General features: G+C 41.0%; 3 protein-coding genes and 1 pseudogene across 3 annotated transcripts; 1 reads left to right on the top strand and 3 right to left on the bottom strand.

Annotated features, from left to right (window-relative positions):
- Positions 1-44: 44 nt before the first annotated feature.
- LOC141821949 (G-type lectin S-receptor-like serine/threonine-protein kinase At2g19130) lies at positions 45-2,614 on the bottom strand. Its single transcript, XM_074709339.1, has one exon. The coding sequence runs from the start codon at positions 2,612-2,614 to the stop codon at positions 200-202; it is 2,415 nt and encodes an 804-aa protein (XP_074565440.1). The 3' UTR covers positions 45-199.
- A 1,592-nt stretch (positions 2,615-4,206) lies between these two features.
- LOC141821296 (G-type lectin S-receptor-like serine/threonine-protein kinase At2g19130) lies at positions 4,207-6,843 on the top strand. The gene has a single exon (XM_074708706.1). It carries the CDS (start codon positions 4,213-4,215, stop codon positions 6,724-6,726), a length of 2,514 nt encoding a protein of 837 aa, XP_074564807.1. The 5' UTR covers positions 4,207-4,212; the 3' UTR covers positions 6,727-6,843.
- A 438-nt stretch (positions 6,844-7,281) lies between these two features.
- Positions 7,282-9,780, bottom strand: LOC141821295 (G-type lectin S-receptor-like serine/threonine-protein kinase At2g19130). The gene has a single exon (XM_074708705.1). The coding sequence runs from the start codon at positions 9,778-9,780 to the stop codon at positions 7,282-7,284; it is 2,499 nt and encodes an 832-aa protein (XP_074564806.1).
- Positions 9,781-15,301: 5,521 nt separating this feature from the next.
- Positions 15,302-17,781, bottom strand: LOC141822207 (G-type lectin S-receptor-like serine/threonine-protein kinase At2g19130; annotated as a pseudogene).

Below are 17,781 nucleotides of genomic sequence, written 5' to 3'. Positions count from 1 at the left end.
TCACAACATGACTTGCTCTCATTTCTTTGGCATAGAAACTCCACATGCAGATTTAAAGTTCAAATACAATAAATTATGCAAAAAAAAAAAAAAATTATGAACTCACAACAACTCTTTCTCCTGGTTTTATTGGAACTTAAACAGGATTTAAGTTGCAACACTCCTTATTTGAGGACTAATTGAAGTGGTACACTAATCCTTAGTTCTGTTGTGAACTAGAGGAATTGATGCTCTTGGTCCATGACTCATTTAGGACTTGGAATGACCTTGGAACAGGAGGAATGCCGACATCTAGATTCCCTTCTAGAGCTTGAACAATTTGACTCATCGTTGGCCTCGAGCTCTCGTCATCTTGAATGCACCAACAAGCAAGTTTACAAGCTATTTCAAACTCTTCTGAGTTGGCATTACCCTCTAGCCTTTGGTCTAGCAAGCTTTTGACATCTCCAATTACGAGTTTGTTTGTTGCGACCAAGGGGAAGAACTCGAAACTACTTTCTCCCGTATACATTAGGTTTCTTTTTCCCGAAATGATCTCAAACAACATCATTCCATAGCTATAAACATCTACTTTTATAGTGATGGGCATACCTGAAATCCATTCGGGCGCGATGTACCCTCTACTTCCTCGAATGGTTGTGAGAACTTTGCTAAAGTTCCTTCCCATGAGCTTTGCTAGACCAAAATCAGCTACTTTCGGCACAAGTGCATCATCCAACAGTATATTCTCTGGCTTAATGTCACAATGTATGATGTTGTCCCTGCATTGCTCATGAAGATAAGCTAATCCTCTTGCAATTCCAATAGCGATTCGATATCTTGTTTTCCAGTCCAAAACATTTGAGTTGCTACGAAAAAGTTGATCAGCTAACGAACCGTTTGGCATGAACTCATAGACCAACAACTTCTTGCTCCTTTGAGAGCAAAAGCCGATTAGCCTAATGAGGTTCACATGTTGAATGGCTCCCAGTGTGCTCACCTCCGCTCGGAACTGCTTCTCGCCTTGGTAAAGACCCTCAAGCTTCTTCACGGCAATATCAATTGAACCGGGCAACGACCCTTTAAACACGGACCCAAAGCCTCCTCTTCCAAGCTTTTCGGAGAAGTTTTTGGTGGCAATCCGCAGCTCATCATACATGAAGGAGACCAAGGAATTCTGCACAACTTTTGAGCTCTGGATGGCTCTCCTCCTCTCTCGCTTCCATAGCAAACCGCCAATGATGAACAAACAAACTACAACAGCCGGCACGACGACTCCGATGGAGATGTGTGCTACCATTCTCTTCTTGTTGCTTTCAGAAGTTTGAAACTCAGAGGCAGCCAAGCGCAGGTAAAGAGTGCCTGCATCAGGTTGATTAAGTTCTTCCTGAAGATTGAGTAATTCTCCATGCCACACAAAGCACCCAGTGGAGTTGAAGGAATAAGCATTACAAGAGCAATTTCTCAAGCAAGCTTGTTCACAATCTTGGGAGCTCCCAAGCATGGCCAAACTGAGGGAGTTGTCAGGCAGTCTAACATTTGCCATGGTAAAGAAACCATCTTTCTCAGAATTGTTCTGGCCACTGCACTGCAGAGAGGCCACCCTCTCACAACCCTGGCTTCGATCGCCCAAATCCCAATCTGTCTGGGACTTGATCCTGAAACCTTTAGTGCAAGTGCAGAATGGCGTGGAGAGGTCATGGCAGCTTCCGAAAGGTCCGCAGACCCCATAAACGGAGCATTTGCTTCTCGGTTGAGCCCAGAAGAGCAGCCACGAGTTTGAATTCTCCATCCATGTCAGTTGCCGGATCTGGCCGGAATCAGGATCGATCACACATCTGGACGTGAAGTAGTTGGGATTACTGACAGTGTACGTGAAGTAGTTCTCATCTGTTTCATTGACCACTTGGAAGTTGTATATGTAAACGGGCAGCAACTCAGGGATTTGGCTGAAGATCCGGCCATCCCACAGTCCACTAGTCCAGTATGTGCGAGACGAGTTCCAAAAGCTGAAGTACTGAAAGTTTCCTCCCTGATCCATCTCGAAGCTGAAGATTCCGGGAGCAGGGTCGACTTTGCTCTTCCACGACGTGAGGCGGTGGGTTCTCTTGGTGATCTTGTTGAACCCGAACTTGGCTCCGGGAAGCAAAGTGTCAGTGGGGTAGTCGAAGCTCTGCCAGAAGACGAGGGAGGAGTTGGATTCGTCCCTGAGCTGGAGATTGCCCGTGTCAAGGATGACCGCGACGACTGTGGAGTTGGACGTGGCGGCGTTAGTAGACCATATGGCACCGGCATCGGAGTGGTTGGCGAGGAGGACGAGGTTGCCATCTCCGGAGATTCTGAGCTCCGACGTGGTTGGGTCTGTGACTGGGGTGGCTCTGTTGGCCACCCACACGGGGGTGAACGCAGAGATCTTATTGTACCAGATGCCGACGTAGTAACTGCGAGAGGAGCTACCTGGCGGCACGAAGAAGCCAAGTCTGAAGTTGCCGTCTTTGGAGGTGATGTTTTGGTTCCCGGAGAGAGGCTGGCTTGCAGAGATTGTGTCGGTTGAGGCGGAGGACGAGAATTGAAGAAGAGAAAACGATAGGAAGAAGAAGAAACAGAAGGCAACTGACGATGTTGAACAAGCCATGGATTGCCTGCAACTTGATTGATGGCTGCTGGTTATAGCAATATGTTGAGCTCCAAGCCTTAAAAGCAGCATTTACTTCTATCGCAATCAACTGTTCCTTTCTCCTCATTCATTCAGCCATGGCAAGTGCTTGGTTGAAAGAAGGCGCAAAAATGTTAATTAGTGTTCAAGATTGTGCCAACTGTTGCAGAGGAGAAGAATTGAAGAGGAGGAGATGAATGAAGAAGTATGCATGAGGCAGTTGATGATGATGATGAACAAGCCATGGCTGTAGCTTGATTGATGCACTAAGCCATTACAGTAACGCATTAAGCTCCAAGAAAAAGAGTTGTGGAAGAGAAGATTTCTTTTTTCTTCTTCTCTCAATGATTTTTTTTTCTCAAGAATGAATGCATCCACCGGTCATTAATGCCCACTCAACTGCCTCGTTCAGTGTTTGCATTGAATTATTCTTATCTGCAAATTCAATTCTGTCACTGTTCCGGTTGATTTTGTTGGTGATTCATGATTGAGGTTTTGTTGATAATGACTTAATTAGTTTAATTAAAACAGCCAAGCCGAACTAATCATTTTTTTATCAAACTTATTTGATAAAATAAGTAAATCAGCTTGAATCTAAAATTAACTAAATTGTTAAAATGATTGTTTAAGTTTAATTTAGTTTTTTTTAGTTTAATATTATCAAATTTTTAATTCAAATTTATTTAATTAAATTTTATATTTTTAAATGAATATTTTATTCATTTATAACTCTACTAATAAGAAAAATATACAAAATTTAATTAAAACCATGATATTAAAAATCCACTTCTCAATGACTTTTCACGGGGGAAAATGTTAAAAGTGATTTATTTTATTTAAATTTATTATAAAAATAAAATAATTTAGTATATATGTATCGACTCATAACGTATGAGATGAATTGATTTGATCACTTCTAACGAGCAATAAAATACACAAATAATTGATATTTTCTAATATCATGGACTTTAAATGCATTTTGAAATTCAACAATGTATAGTTGTTGAAATCTTTCCCGTTATTGAAATCTTTACCGTTGCAATATATTAGTTTTAGATTATAAAATAGATATATTTATATTAGTTAATTTTTATTCTCAATTATTAGTTCTTAATTATCCTTTTAAAATTTTTATTCCTATAAACTATTTTTTTCATTGTAAATTAATTTATATTCTAAGTACATTACACATATATACAATATTTAATATGTGGTCGGAATCAATATTTTTTATGCACCCCCTTTCCCTTATTCTAATATTTAAGACTTATCATAATTTTATGAAAACCAAAAATATTATACTATTTTATAAAAAATATTGACTAGATATTTATTTTATTTGATTTTTTAGTTATTTTTTAATAAGAAGGTAAAAGAGACTAAGAAGAAGAGTGGAAGGTGTAATCCAATCCTACTTTGACTTGTTTTAATATCTCATCACGCTGTTGACTTTTTTTGGAATTTTTGAGTGCGCGTGGAAGAAGTCTGTGCCCTCTTTAGATTCTGGCGACGCCATTATTAGATCTTCCACATATCCCACTTCAATTCAAGCTTCTTCAAGCTCCATAACAGAAGCCATGGCTTCCTGCTCCACATCTTCATGCTTCATCCTCTTCTTTTCCCAGTCTCTCCTTCTCCTCTTCTCCTCTGCTACAACTGACACGATCTCTGCAAACCGGCCTCTCTCAGGGAACCAAAACATCACCTCCAAAGATGGCAACTTCAGGCTCGGCTTCTTCGTGCCACCGGGTAGCCCCTCCCTAAGCTACTACGTCGGCATCTGGTACAATAAGATCCCTTTGTTGACCCCCGTGTGGGTGGCCAACAGAGCCTCCCCTGTCACAGACCCAGCCATGTCGGAGCTTAGAATCTCCGGCGACGGAAACCTCGCCCTCCTCGTCAACCACTCCAATGCCGGTGTCATATGGTCTACTAACGCCACCACGTCCAACTCCAGGGTCGTCGCTGTCATCCTTGACACGGGTAATCTCCAGCTCAGGGACGAGTCCAACGCCTCCCTCGTCTTCTGGCAAAGCTTCGACCACCCCACCGACACTTGGCTTCCCGGCGGCAAGATCGGGTTCAACAAGCTGACCGGGAGATCCCAACACCTCACTTCCTGGAAGAGCAAAGTCGACCCTTCTCCCGGAATCTTCACGCTTGAGATTGACCCAACTGGTGCGACCTCTGAGTATTTTATATTCTGGAATTTGTCGAAGATGTATTGGAGGAGTGGAATTTGGGACGGAAACATCTTCAATTTGGTCCCAGAGATGACAATCAATTACATTTACGACTTCAAGTTCGTCAACGTTTCTGAGGAGATGTATTTCAATTACACTGTCAAAAGTTCCAATATCACGTCCAGGTTTGTGCTAGATTCTGAATCTGGCCAGATTCAGCAATCGACGTGGATGGAGAATACGCAGTCATGGATGCTCTTCTGGTCTCAACCAAAAACCAAGTGCTCAGTTTATGGGGTTTGTGGACCTTTTGGTAGCTGCAATGATATAGCCACACCCTTCTATAACTGTCTTAAAGGTTTCAGGATCAAGTCTCAGGCGGACTGGGAGTTGGGTGATAAAAGTGAGGGATGTGAAAGGAAGACTCCTTTACAATGTAGTGGTCTCAATAACAACTCTGCCAATTCTGGGAAAGATGGCTTCTTTGAGATGCCAAACGTTAAGCTGCCTGATAACTCTAACACTTTGGCCACCGCTGGAAGCAGGGAAGGCTGCGAGTTGGCTTGTTTGAGTGATTGCTCCTGCAATGCTTATTCCTACAACGGTAGTGGCTGCTTTGTTTGGCATGGAGGGTTGCTGAATCTGCAAGAACAGTATAATCAATCTGATGCAGGTACTCTTTACCTTCGCTTGGCTGCCTCGGAGTTGCAATCTTCTGAAAGAAACAAGAAGAGAGTGGTGAGTTTGGTTATCATCTGTGTCATTGTTGTGGCCATTTTGTTTTCTAGCGTTCCTGCCATTTTGATTGTGATGAAGAAGCGAGAAAGTAGGCGGATGATTGAGAAAGCAAAGGCTATGCAGGGTGGTCTCGTCTCGTTCACTTACAATGAGCTGCGACAAGCCACACGAACGTTCTCAACGAAGCTCGGGGGAGGAGGCTTTGGATCAGTGTTCAAAGGGTCATTGCCGGGGTCAAATGATATCGCCGTGAAGAAGCTGGAAGGCCTTCGTCAAGGAGAGAAGCAGTTTCGAACGGAGGTGAGCACTGTCGGGAGGATCCAACATGTCAACCTCGTTCGTCTACTTGGATTTTGTTCTCAAGGATCGAAGAGGCTTCTCGTGTATGAGTTCATGCCAAATGGTTCCTTGGACTCTCACCTCTTCCACAACGCCCCTTCCTCTCGTTTGGGCTGGAAGACGAGATACCAAATCGCAATTGGCATCGCTAGAGGAATAGCCTACCTGCACGAGCAATGCAGAGAGTGCATCATACATTGCGACATCAAGCCGGAGAACATTCTCTTGGATGCTTCGTTCAACCCCAAGGTGGCAGATTTCGGTCTCGCGAAGCTCATGGGACGAGACTTCAGTCGAGTCCTCACGACCTTGCGAGGAACCAAGGGCTATCTCGCCCCCGAATGGATTTCTGGCGTCGCCATCACTGCCAAAGCCGATGTTTACAGCTACGGAATGGTGCTGTTGGAGATCATCTCGGGAAGGCGAAACCTGGAGCAAACAGCAGCAGAGGAAGATGGCACAAGGTATTTCCCAACGTTTGCGGCCAGCAAACTGATCGAAGGCGACGCTGCGGGTGTGTTGGACAGCAAGTTGGGACCTGAAGAAGTTAACATGGAAGAGCTGGACAGAGCTTGCAAGATCGCTTGCTGGTGCATTCAGGATGACGAGAGCTGCAGGCCAACGATGGGGCAGGTCGTTCAAGTGCTGGAGGGGATCATCGATGTCCATGATCCTCCCGTCCCGAGATCACTTCTGCTTGCTTCTGATGTTCCTCAGCCTATCAATTTCTTCTTCGAGTGCTCGTCAAACCGAAGCACTCAGGCTGGGAATACCACTTCAAATTGCTCTGGGACCAAAAGCCATACATCAAGTAGCTCTGATAATAAATGAGAAATCCTAGGGAGAATACATAACTAGTAGTTAAAGTAGAGTCAATAAATTTTGTTGTAAGAAAAAGGAAAGAAGTAGCAGCTTACCAATGTATCTTGATCTTGATGTTGCAAGAAGTGAGGAGCAAGTCACGTTGTGTTTATTTCAGATTCTAAGCTCACATTCAGATTTTCAGATATGGTTCTCTTCAGATACAGCAAACAGGTCCTCTAAATTACACTAAAATGTATAAGTTGAAATAAATTGGGAATTTAGGATAAACAATTTACATCTCCAATTGAAGTGTAATTATACAATTACATTCTAAATATGAGCATAATGCAACTTTCAAGGTAACAATCATCTAAGAACATACTAAATATGAATATGCGATACACTTTCAGAATAGCGTTTGGGCGATACTTAACATCAACCTATCGACTGAAAAACCATAACACAACACTCTTAGTCACTTTTTACAGACAAACAAACTTCATATGCAGATAAGATACATTACCATAACCATTGAACTCGCTACATATCTTTGTGCTGCCTTAATTAGAGCTTGAATAATATTTAAGTTGTAGCATTGTTTATCTGATGGCTAGTTGAAGAGGCACAACTGTTGGAGTTCTGATATGAAGAGAAATTTCCACAGGAAATGAGGTTGTCTGTCCAAGAGTTGGTTAGGTCTTTGAGAAACTTGGGAATAGGAGGAATGCTGATGTCTAGATTGCCCTCTAGAACTTGAACAATTTGACTCATCGTCGGTCTGGAACTCTCATCATCTTGAATGCACCAACCGGCCAATTTACAAGCTACTTCAAGCTGTCCCAAGTCAGCTTCGCCCTCGAGCCGGTGGTCTAGCAAGCCTGCGACATCTCCATTAATGAGTTTGCTTGTTGCCACTGTTGGAAAGAACTCGAAACAACTTTCTGTTGCACTGACCAAATTTCTCTGGCCGGATATGATCTCGAATAACATCATTCCATAGCTATAAACATCTACTTTGGTGGTGATGGGTGTACCTTCAATCCATTCAGGTGCAAGATATCCTCTACTTCCTCGAATGGTTGTGAGAACTTTGCTAAAGTTCCTTCCCATGAGCTTTGCTAGACCAAAATCAGCTACTTTTGGCACAAGTGCATCATCCAACAGTATGTTCTCTGGCTTAATGTCACAATGTATGATGTTCTCCCTGCATTGCTCATGAAGATAAGTTAATCCTCTTGCGGTTCCGATAGCAATTTGATATCTTGTTTTCCAGTCCAAAACATTCGAGTTGCTACGAAAAAGCTGATCAGCTAACGAACCGTTTGGCATTAACTCATAGATCAACAACTTCTTGGTCCCTTGAGAGCAAAAGCCGATTAGCCTAATGAGGTTTACATGTTGAATAGCTCCTAGTGTGCTCACCTCTGCTCGGAACTGCTTCTCGCCTTGGTAAAGACCCTCGAGCTTCTTCACAGCAATATCAATTGAGCCGGGCAACGACCCTTTAAACACGGATCCAAAGCCCCCTGCTCCGAGCTTTTCGGAGAAGTTTTTGGTGGCAATCCGCAGCTCGTCATACATGAAGGAGACCAAAGAATTGTGCATGACTTTTGAATTTTGGATGGCTCTCCTCCTCTTTCGCTTCCAAACTAAACCCCCAATGATGAACAAACAAACAACAACAGCCGGCACGACGACCCCGACAGTGATGGGTGCTACCATTCTCTTCTTGTTGCTTTCAGAAGTTTGAAACTCAGAGGCAGCCAAGCGCAGGTAAAGAGTGCCTGCACCAGGTTGATTAAGTTCTTGCTGAAGATTGAGTAATTCTCCATGCCAAACAAAGCACCCAGTGGAGTTGATGGAATAAGCATTACAAGAGCAATTACTCAAGCAAGCTTGTTCACAATCTTGGGAGCTCCCAAACATGGCCAAACTGAGGGAGTTGTCAGGTAGTCCAACATTTTCCATCTTAAAGAAACCGTCTTCTTCAGAATTGTTCTGGCCACTGCACTGCAGAGGAGCCACCCTCTCACAACCCTGGCTTTGATCGCCCAAATCCCAATCTGTCTGAGACTTGATCCTGAAACCTTTAACACAATAACAGAAGGGTGAGATTAAATCATTGCAGCTCCCAAAAGGTCCACATGCCCCATAAACTGCGCACTTGCTGGTTGGTCGAGCCCAGACGAGCGTCCATGACTTCGAATTCTGCATCCACACCAGTACTTGGATCTGGCCGGTATCATAATTCAGTACCTGTCTATATGTGCTTTGATTGTCAACATCTACCGTGTATCTGATATACATCTCATCTGTATCATTGACTACATGCATGTGGTACATAAAATTTGATGTAGCCTCAGGCACTAAACTAAATTTGTTGCCATCCCACATTCCACTAGCCCAATATATCCGAGACGAATTCCATGAAATTAAGTATTGTAAGCTTCCAGCCGGATCCATCCCAAAGGTGAAGATCCCAGGAGAAGGGTCAACTTTATTCTTCCAGGAAGTGAGGTGTTGGGAGTTTTTGGTGATCTTATTGAACCCCAACTTGGCACCGGGAAGCCAAGTATCCGTGGGGTGATCAAAGCTCTGCCAGAAGATGAGCGAGGAGTTGGATCCATCCCTGAGCTGGAGATTACCGTCGTCGAGGATGACCGCGACGACTGTGGAGTTGGAGGATGAGATGGCGGTGACGTTGGTGGACCAGATGATGGATTTGAACTGGTCGAGGAGGACGAGGTTGCCATCGTCTGAGATCTTAAGCTCCGAAGTGGTTGGGTCCGTGACTGGAGTGACTCTGTTGGCCACCCACACGGGGGTGAGCACAGAGTTCTTACCGTACCAGATGCCGATGTAGTAGTTGCCGCCGCTGCCTGGTGGCGTGAAGAAGCCGAGCACGAACGTGCCGTCTCCGGAGGTGATGGTCTGGTTTCCGGTCAGAGAATGTTGTGCAGAGATTGTGTCAGTTGACGTTGCTGCTGAGGTGAAAGAGAGAAGAGAGAGGGAAGAAAGGGTGAAGGACAAGAGCAAGAATGAAGTTGCAATGGAACATGAAAGAGCCATCGCCAACGCCATCGCCATTGCTGATGGCTAATGAGCGTCGAGAGCTTGAAGGGGATGGAAGATTTAATGGCGTTGCTCGAATCTAGACGGAACTGACTTCTTCAACTCCGTTCAAATGTGTTCTTGATAGATCATCCATATATTTTTTTGAATATGTTAAACATTTAAAAATTGATTCGAGTTCTGGCGGAACTCAACGGTCATTGACTTCCATCATATGTTTTTTTTAATTGGATGAACAATCTTATCATTGACTTTTTGTTATAGATCATCTGTCGTAACAGGATCTAAGGATCGATTCAGAATGAATGCTGAATGTCTTCCTACGCTGAGCCACTGGATCAGAGCAAATACTGTAACGTGGCATCATGAACAAATTATTAGAGTAAAAATGCTGAATGATGGGATCAGCTGTAACGTCTTTTAATAATTTCATAGGGTTGATTTACTATTATTTATTATTTATGATGAGATAAATCGATAAATTATAATTGATTACAAGAGAAAATATTTTTTTAATTTCATCAAAATTTAATCATTATCCATTATAATAATATCTATCCTATTCTATGGTAGTCAATTCCACTATCTATCTCTCAAATTACTATTCAAGAATGTGGCTGACTGAAAAAATTATCAACCTGTCCAATTTAATTGACTGGGACTCCAATTAACAATCCTAACATGAAAACTTGTTATTTATTTAAAATTGAAACCTTTATTCCCTTGTTTTCATATTTAGTATGTTCATATTTAGTATGTTCTTAGATGATTGCTACCCGAGAGTTGCATTATGTTCATGTCTAAAATGTACGTAATTGTAGACATTTTAGTAGAATTCAGGGACCTGTTTGCAACATGGGAAGAGAGAAATCACTTTTAGCGAAGAAAATTTCCATATGGATATGATAGATTAGTGACGAAAAGTATCAATTTTAAAATTTTTAATTGCTAATTATTTTAGTTATTGAATTAAATTTAATAAAAAAATTTAATTTCATCACTAATTTAATAATAAAAATTTAAATTCATCATTAAATTTAATAATAAAAATTTAAATCTATCGCTAAATTAATTTCGTTACTAAATTAACGATAGACTTAAATTTTTATCACAAAAATTAATGAAAATTTTATTAAAATACCCCTTAAAAGAAGATTTAAATCCTGTATTACATCATAAAATTTAACAACAAAAATTTAATTTTGTCATTAGAAATTTAATTTCATCGCTAATTTAATAATGGAATTAAAAATTTTTATCACTTAATTGAACAAAACATTTACTAGAATACCCCTTAAAAGAATATTTAAATCTTATATTATATCACAAAATTTAGTGGAACATTTAATTATGTCACTAATTTAGCATTAAATTTTCATCGTTAAATTTAATTAAAAAATTAATTAAATCAATACTAATTAAAATTTAATTTACTAACAACATCTAAGTGTACATGCAGGCATATCTTCCAAAATGAAAAGGGCATAAATCTAATTTTAACATCTATTGGCAACAATAATTAGCTCCCGGTAGAATTGTCAAACCAGTCGACCCGTGTGAGTAGACCAACCCATCAAAAACTCAACATTTGATGGGGCAAGCCAACCCACCCTCTCGACGGCCTGCGAAATCCCCAACCTAACCTAAGACGGATAACGAGTTAGATAGACTAACTCACAAGCATAAAAAAAAATAATAGAGAATGTGACACAGAACATGATAGAAAATAAAGGTGGAAATCACTGATATATGATAATCGTTAATAAATGAATTTGTAGGATCGAAGAGAGTGCTAGAGGGGGAGTGAATAGCGTTATCTTGTAGCGTTTTTTCCATTTTTATAAATTTGTCGAGTACGTTCGTTCGTGCATGAATAAAACTAAACAAAGATCAAGTCACAACGGAAATAACACAAATCATGAACACAAAAAGGCACAAGATTTTTTACTTGGTTCACAGCCACATGCTGCTACTCCAAGGTCCACGATCTTAGATCGTTTATGTTTGAGCAATCCGCTAATTAACTCCTTCCTTACAGAACGGAGTTGAAACGATTTACAAAATCAGGAATACGATAACAACTTTATCGTACTTAAATTAAATGCATACAAGTAGACATTACCAAATTACCGGAGATTGAGATGAAGTCTTGTGGTGTAGAACTCCGACGTTACAACGACTTCTAGGGTAATCCTTCGTGCTCAGATTGCTGTCGATTATGGAATGCTCTAAATTGTTCTTCTGAAGCCTTCTGTCAAAGGTCTTTTATAAGACTTTCCGGGTGCCTGAAATCCCTTTCCAGGCGCCTCCACGACGTCCGTCGATCCGCCATCGACGCTGCTAACTCGGCACTTCCAATCGTCTGGATTCCCCTTCCAGGCTCCTCCGTGCTGACATGGAGATTCCGGATGAACTTTGATTGCCACTGCATTTATTCGAACTCAGGCACTTGGAACCAATCCAATCGCCTGGAAGCTGAGGTGTGCCGATCACTGGGACAACGCCGCCCGCCTCATCGCTTCGCTGACCTGGTTCGCTAACATACAGTCGCCTGGATTCACAATCCGCGCGTCTGGACCGTCGGTCACTTGGATTTCGGATAGAGTCACCTGGAATCAAAGTTCTCGCCTCTTCAATCCTGCATTATAAGTTAGTGCAAATATCAAAGTTGCTGAAAAGGATTAATAGTTTTTGAACTGTTAAGTGGTCTTAACTTCAGATTTTCTAGTGAAATCCTGGGTTAGACCAACACCTACTGTTCTACTTTGGGAACGCGTCCTTACCCATTCCACTTGGGAGAATTTACCTGATTTGCCTCTAGACTTATTGGACTTCCCGCTTATCCTTGATCCTCGGCTTTCAAGATTTGCTATTAGACCTACAGGTCCTCTTGACTGCCTAGACTTCCATCACACATCTGGTCCTCCTAATCCTGTTTGGATTTCTATCATGCATCCGGTCCTCTTGACCTACATGGACTTGCACTTGGTGCATTTGATCTTGCTAAGATTTCTATTTGATCCTTCAAATCAGGACTTGTCTTTGCCTAACCTCAACTAGAACTTACTTTGTCTATCCTCAACTAGGACTTACTTTTGTCTAGCCTCAATTAGGACTTTCCTGTGCTCCCTGCACACTAGATAAGCATATCAGTACATAACACACATTTAACTTGAATATCATGTGATTATCAAAATCAAGATTCGATCATCTGGTGCTTCCCTGCACTAACATAAATGTCAATCACCCCTCCATCATATCTGCCACATTAAAAATATAGAATCATCATTCATTAGTTATCATGGGCGTTCTGTTTCCAATGAACACTCCTCTTTAAAGAGTTCATACCACATAATAGGTCATATATAATTTATATAATCAAATAGTTTAATAAAGTAATTAAAAACATAAAAAGTTTAATAAAAAATTTTGAAAACAAATTTTTTTTTCAATCCACAAACCAATTCTCCAATTCAAGTTCATTATAGATCAATCCGCACGGGTCGTGGGTTCAAGTTGATCGATCTATCTAGACCTATTTTAAAATAAATTGATAAAATTTTGATCCAATCCACTTAAATTATTTGATGAGATAGGTTAATACATTGGACCTAACTTGAATGACTTAACTCCTTTATAAAAAAAATTAATCAACTATACAATCAACTCTGATCCTCTGTAAAGGATGAAAACTAATTATAAATAAATAAGATATATGATTAAATTTATACTCTAACCAGAATAAATAAAAAGAAAAAATCCTAAAGGAGTGTATTCATAGTGAATCCAAAATTTTAATATATGACTAAGTAAAAAGTTAATTTGTCTATAAACTAATGATTTTGTGTTAAGTGAAGAAAGTTACTTGACAAATATGAAGTCTTGGTTGAGAACTAAGCAATTGACTAAGTCCTAATGAAGATAGGCAAGCGAAAAGTCTTAATTGAGAACTAGATAATTGATTAAGTCCTAGGGAGGTATACGATAGAAGTTCTAGTTGGGAATCAAACAATTAGTTAATCCTTGATTGGGAACCAAGTAGAAAAGACCTGGTTAGGAACTAGACAGAGTAAGTTTAAACAGAGTTAACTAGGAGCTGAAGTCTTGACAGAGCAAGTCCAAATAAAATTAGCTGGGAGTTAAAGTCTTGGCAAATAAGTCCAAATAAAGACAACAGAGAGCTGTGACTTAGCAAATCACACTAGGTGGTTCAGCTAGGAGTTGAGCATTTAACCAAGGTACGCACAAGTGAAATTTTTATATCATACTTATTATGCTTATAAAGTGCAAGAAAACAAGGTTCAATGACTCTAGGCAACCGGAAGGGAGCTTGAGCTACTAGTTGGAGAAAATCTTTGATCGTTGGAGTTGAGGTGTACCAGGCGACTGGAACAAGAAGTGAGTGACCGTAGTGTCCAAGCGACCATAGATGCATCCAAGCTATTGGTAGGAATGAGATATAACAATTCAGAAAAGTAGGTTAAAGATGAAAATTGACCTAGCTCTAAGTGAGGAGTCCAGTCGACTAGGATCTAGGATAAAATTTAGTAGATCAATGTCGCAGTCACATCAACAATCTCCTAGGCAATCCAGGATGGTCCAGTTGACCAAGAGGTGCCACATCAACGTTGGAAAAAGATCAATAAAAAGAACTACAAGGCAATACTTTTAAGTAACTCATCATCAATCATTCTCAACGTGCTTGTGCTCACATTCATTGCTCTTCGGGCGCTACATCGGCAATATGCATGCAATATCATTTTTCATCTTCCATAAACGATAATTCGAGCGTAACATTATTATTTTATTGTTATCATATATATGTTGAACTATGCATCGTAGCATGTTGTTAACTCTCATTGTACAGTGTGGGTGAGAGCATTATAGCACTTATTGATATCTTTTATATTATTATACTATTGTTCCGGCCATGTAGGCTATTTTTTAGGGAAGGTCATTGTTACTAATTTTAGATTTTTTTTATTTTTTTCACCTCTAGAATCTTTTTAGAAAAGAATTAATCGAAATATAAACTAATTTATTTCTATCATACATCTTTATTATTGTTACATATTTTATGTGATAATTTAAAAAATATTATTATTTTTAGAATACTTAATTTAATTATTTATCTTTATTATGCTACATAATTACTTTGTTAATATTTTTAAAGTTATTTTTCGTTCTTTAAAATTTATAAAATTTATAACGCTATTCATCCTCCTTCTAATGTCGGGTTCAATCATACAAAGATTCATAACACTATTCATCCTCCTTCTAATTCATTAGAGTTCAATCATATAAAGTGAACACAGAGAAATTTTAAAAGAGTGAACTCTAAGCAAAAAGAAATTCTAAGAAGATGAATATCAGAATAGCGTTTGGGTAATACTTAACATCAACCTATCCACTGAGAAAACATAATACAACTTAGTCATATTTTAACATCATATGCAGATAAAAAACATTACCATAACAATTGAACTCGCTACATATCTTTGTGCTGCCTTAATTAGAGCTTGAATAATATTTAAGTTGTAGCACTGTCTATCTGATGGCTAGTTGAAGAGGCCCAACTGTTGGAGTTCTGATTTGAAGAGAAATTTCCAGAGAAAATGAGGTTGTCTGTCCAAGAGTTGGTTAGGTCTTTGAGAAACTTGGGAATAGGAGGAATGCTGATGTCTAGATTGCCCTCTAGAACTTGAACAATTTGACTCATCGTCGGCCTGGAACTCTCATCATCCTGAATGCACCAACCAGCCAATTTACAAGCTACTTCAAGCTCTCCCAAGTCAGCTTCGCCCTCGAGCCGGTGGTCTAGCAAGCCTGCGACATCTCCATTAATGAGTTTGCTTGTTGCCACTGTTGGAAAGAACTCAAAACAACTTTCTGTTGCACTGACCAAATTTCTCTTGCCAGATATGATCTCGAATAACATCATTCCATAGCTATAAACATCTACTTTGGTGGTGATGGGTGTACCTTCAATCCATTCAGGTGCAAGATATCCTCTACTTCCTCGAATGGTTGTGAGAACTTTGCTGAAGTTCCTTCCCATGAGCTTTGCTAGACCAAAATCAGCTACTTTCGGCACAAGTGCATCATCCAACAATATATTCTCTGGCTTAATGTCACAATGTATGATGTTCTCCCTGCATTGCTCATGAAGATAAGCTAATCCTTTTGCAGTTCCGATAGCAATTCGATATCTTGTTTTCCAGTCCAAAACATTCGAGTTGCTACGAAAAAGCTGATCAGCTAACGAACCGTTTGGCATTAACTCATAGATCAACAACTTCTTGGTCCCTTGAGAGCAAAAGCCGATTAGCCTAATGAGGTTTACATGTTGAATAGCTCCTAGTGTGCTCACCTCTGCTCGGAACTGCTTCTCGCCTTGGTAAAGACCCTCGAGCTTCTTCACAGCAATATCAATTGAGCCAGGCAACAACCCTTTAAACACGGATCCAAAGCCCCCTGCTCCGAGCTTTTCGGAGAAGTTTTTGGTGGCAATCCGCAGCTCGTCATACATGAAGGAGACCAAAGAATTGTGCACAACTTTTGAATTTTGGATGGCTCTCCTCCTCTTTCGCATCCAAACTAAACCCCCAATGATGAATAAACAGACTACAACAGCCGGCACGACGACCCCGACAGTGATGGGTGCTACCATTCTCTTCTTGTTGCTTTCAGAAGTTTGAAACTCAGAGGCAGCCAAGCGCAGGTAAAGAGTGCCTGCATCAGGTTGATTAAGTTCTTCCTGAAGATTGAGTAATTCGCCATGCCAAACAAAGCACCCAGTGGAGTTGAAGGAATAAGCAGTACAAGAGCAATTTCTCAAGCAAGCTTGTTCACAATCTTGGGAGCTGCCAACCATGGCCAAACTGAGGGAGTTGTCAGGTAGCCCAACATTTTCCATCTTAAAGAAACCGTCTTCTTCAGAATTGTTCTGGCCACTGCACTGCAGAGAAGCCACCCTCTCACAACCCTGGCTTTGATCGCCCAAATCCCAATCTGTCGGAGACTTATCCTGAAACCTTTAACACAATAACAGAAGGGTGAGATTAAACCATTGCAGCTCCCAAAAGGTCCACATGCCCCATAAACTGAGCACTTGTTGGTTGGTCGTGCCCAGACGAGCGTCCATGACTTCGAATTCTCCATCCACACCACTACTTGGATCTGGCCGCTATCATAATTCAGTACCTGTCTATATGTGCTTTGATTCTCAACATCTACCGTGTATGTGATAGACATCTCATCTGTATCATTGACTATGTGCATGTGGTACATATAATTTGATGTAGCCTCAGGCACTAAACTAAATGTGTTGCCATCCCAGATTCCACTAGCCCAATATATCCGAGACGAATTCCATGAAATTAAGTATTGTCCAGCCGGATCCATCTCAAAGGTGAAGATCCCAGGAGAAGGGTCAACTTCATTCTTCCAGGAAGTGAGGAGTTGGGAGTTATTGGTAATCTTATTGAAACCCAACTTGGCACCGGGAAGCCAAGTATCCGTGGGGTGATCAAAGCTCTGCCAGAAGATGAGCGAGGAGTTGGATCCATTCCTGAGCTGCAGATTACCATTGTCAAGGATGACCGCAACGACTGTGGAGTTGGAGGATGAGATGGCGGTGACGTTGGTGGACCAGATGATGGATTTGAACTGGTCGAGGAGGACGAGGTTTCCGTCGTCAGAGACCTTCAGCTCCGACGTGGTTGGGTCCGTGACTGGAGTGACTCTGTTGGCCACCCACACGGGGGTGAGCACAGAGATCTTACCGTACCAGATGCCGATGTAGTAGTTGCCGCCGCTGCCTGGTGGCGTGAAGAAGCCGAGCACGAACGTGCCGTCTCCGGAGGTGATGGTCTGGTTGCCGGTCAGCGAATACTGTGCAGAGATTGTGTCAGTTGACGTTGCTGCTGAGGTGAAGGAGATAAGAGAGAGGGAAAGGGTGAAGGACAGGAGCAAGCATGAAATTGCAATGGAACATGAAAGAGCCATCGC

The sequence above is a fragment of the Curcuma longa genome, chromosome 2 (genome assembly GCF_044706935.1).
Source record: "Curcuma longa cultivar G26 ecotype Majalengka, Jawa Barat chromosome 2, ITB_CL_G26_1.1, whole genome shotgun sequence".
In the NCBI taxonomy this organism is placed as follows: Eukaryota; Viridiplantae; Streptophyta; class Magnoliopsida; order Zingiberales; family Zingiberaceae; genus Curcuma; species Curcuma longa.
This window is presented reverse-complemented; position numbering and strand designations above follow the sequence as displayed.

Bases quoted from the DNA above. Each gene is read 5' to 3' on its own strand.
- LOC141821949 (XM_074709339.1), bottom strand. From the start codon at position 2,614: ATGGCTTGTTCAACATCGTCAGTTGCCTTCTGTTTCTTCTTCTTCCTA.
- LOC141821296 (XM_074708706.1), top strand. From the start codon at position 4,213: ATGGCTTCCTGCTCCACATCTTCATGCTTCATCCTCTTCTTTTCCCAG.
- LOC141821295 (XM_074708705.1), bottom strand. From the start codon at position 9,780: ATGGCGTTGGCGATGGCTCTTTCATGTTCCATTGCAACTTCATTCTTG.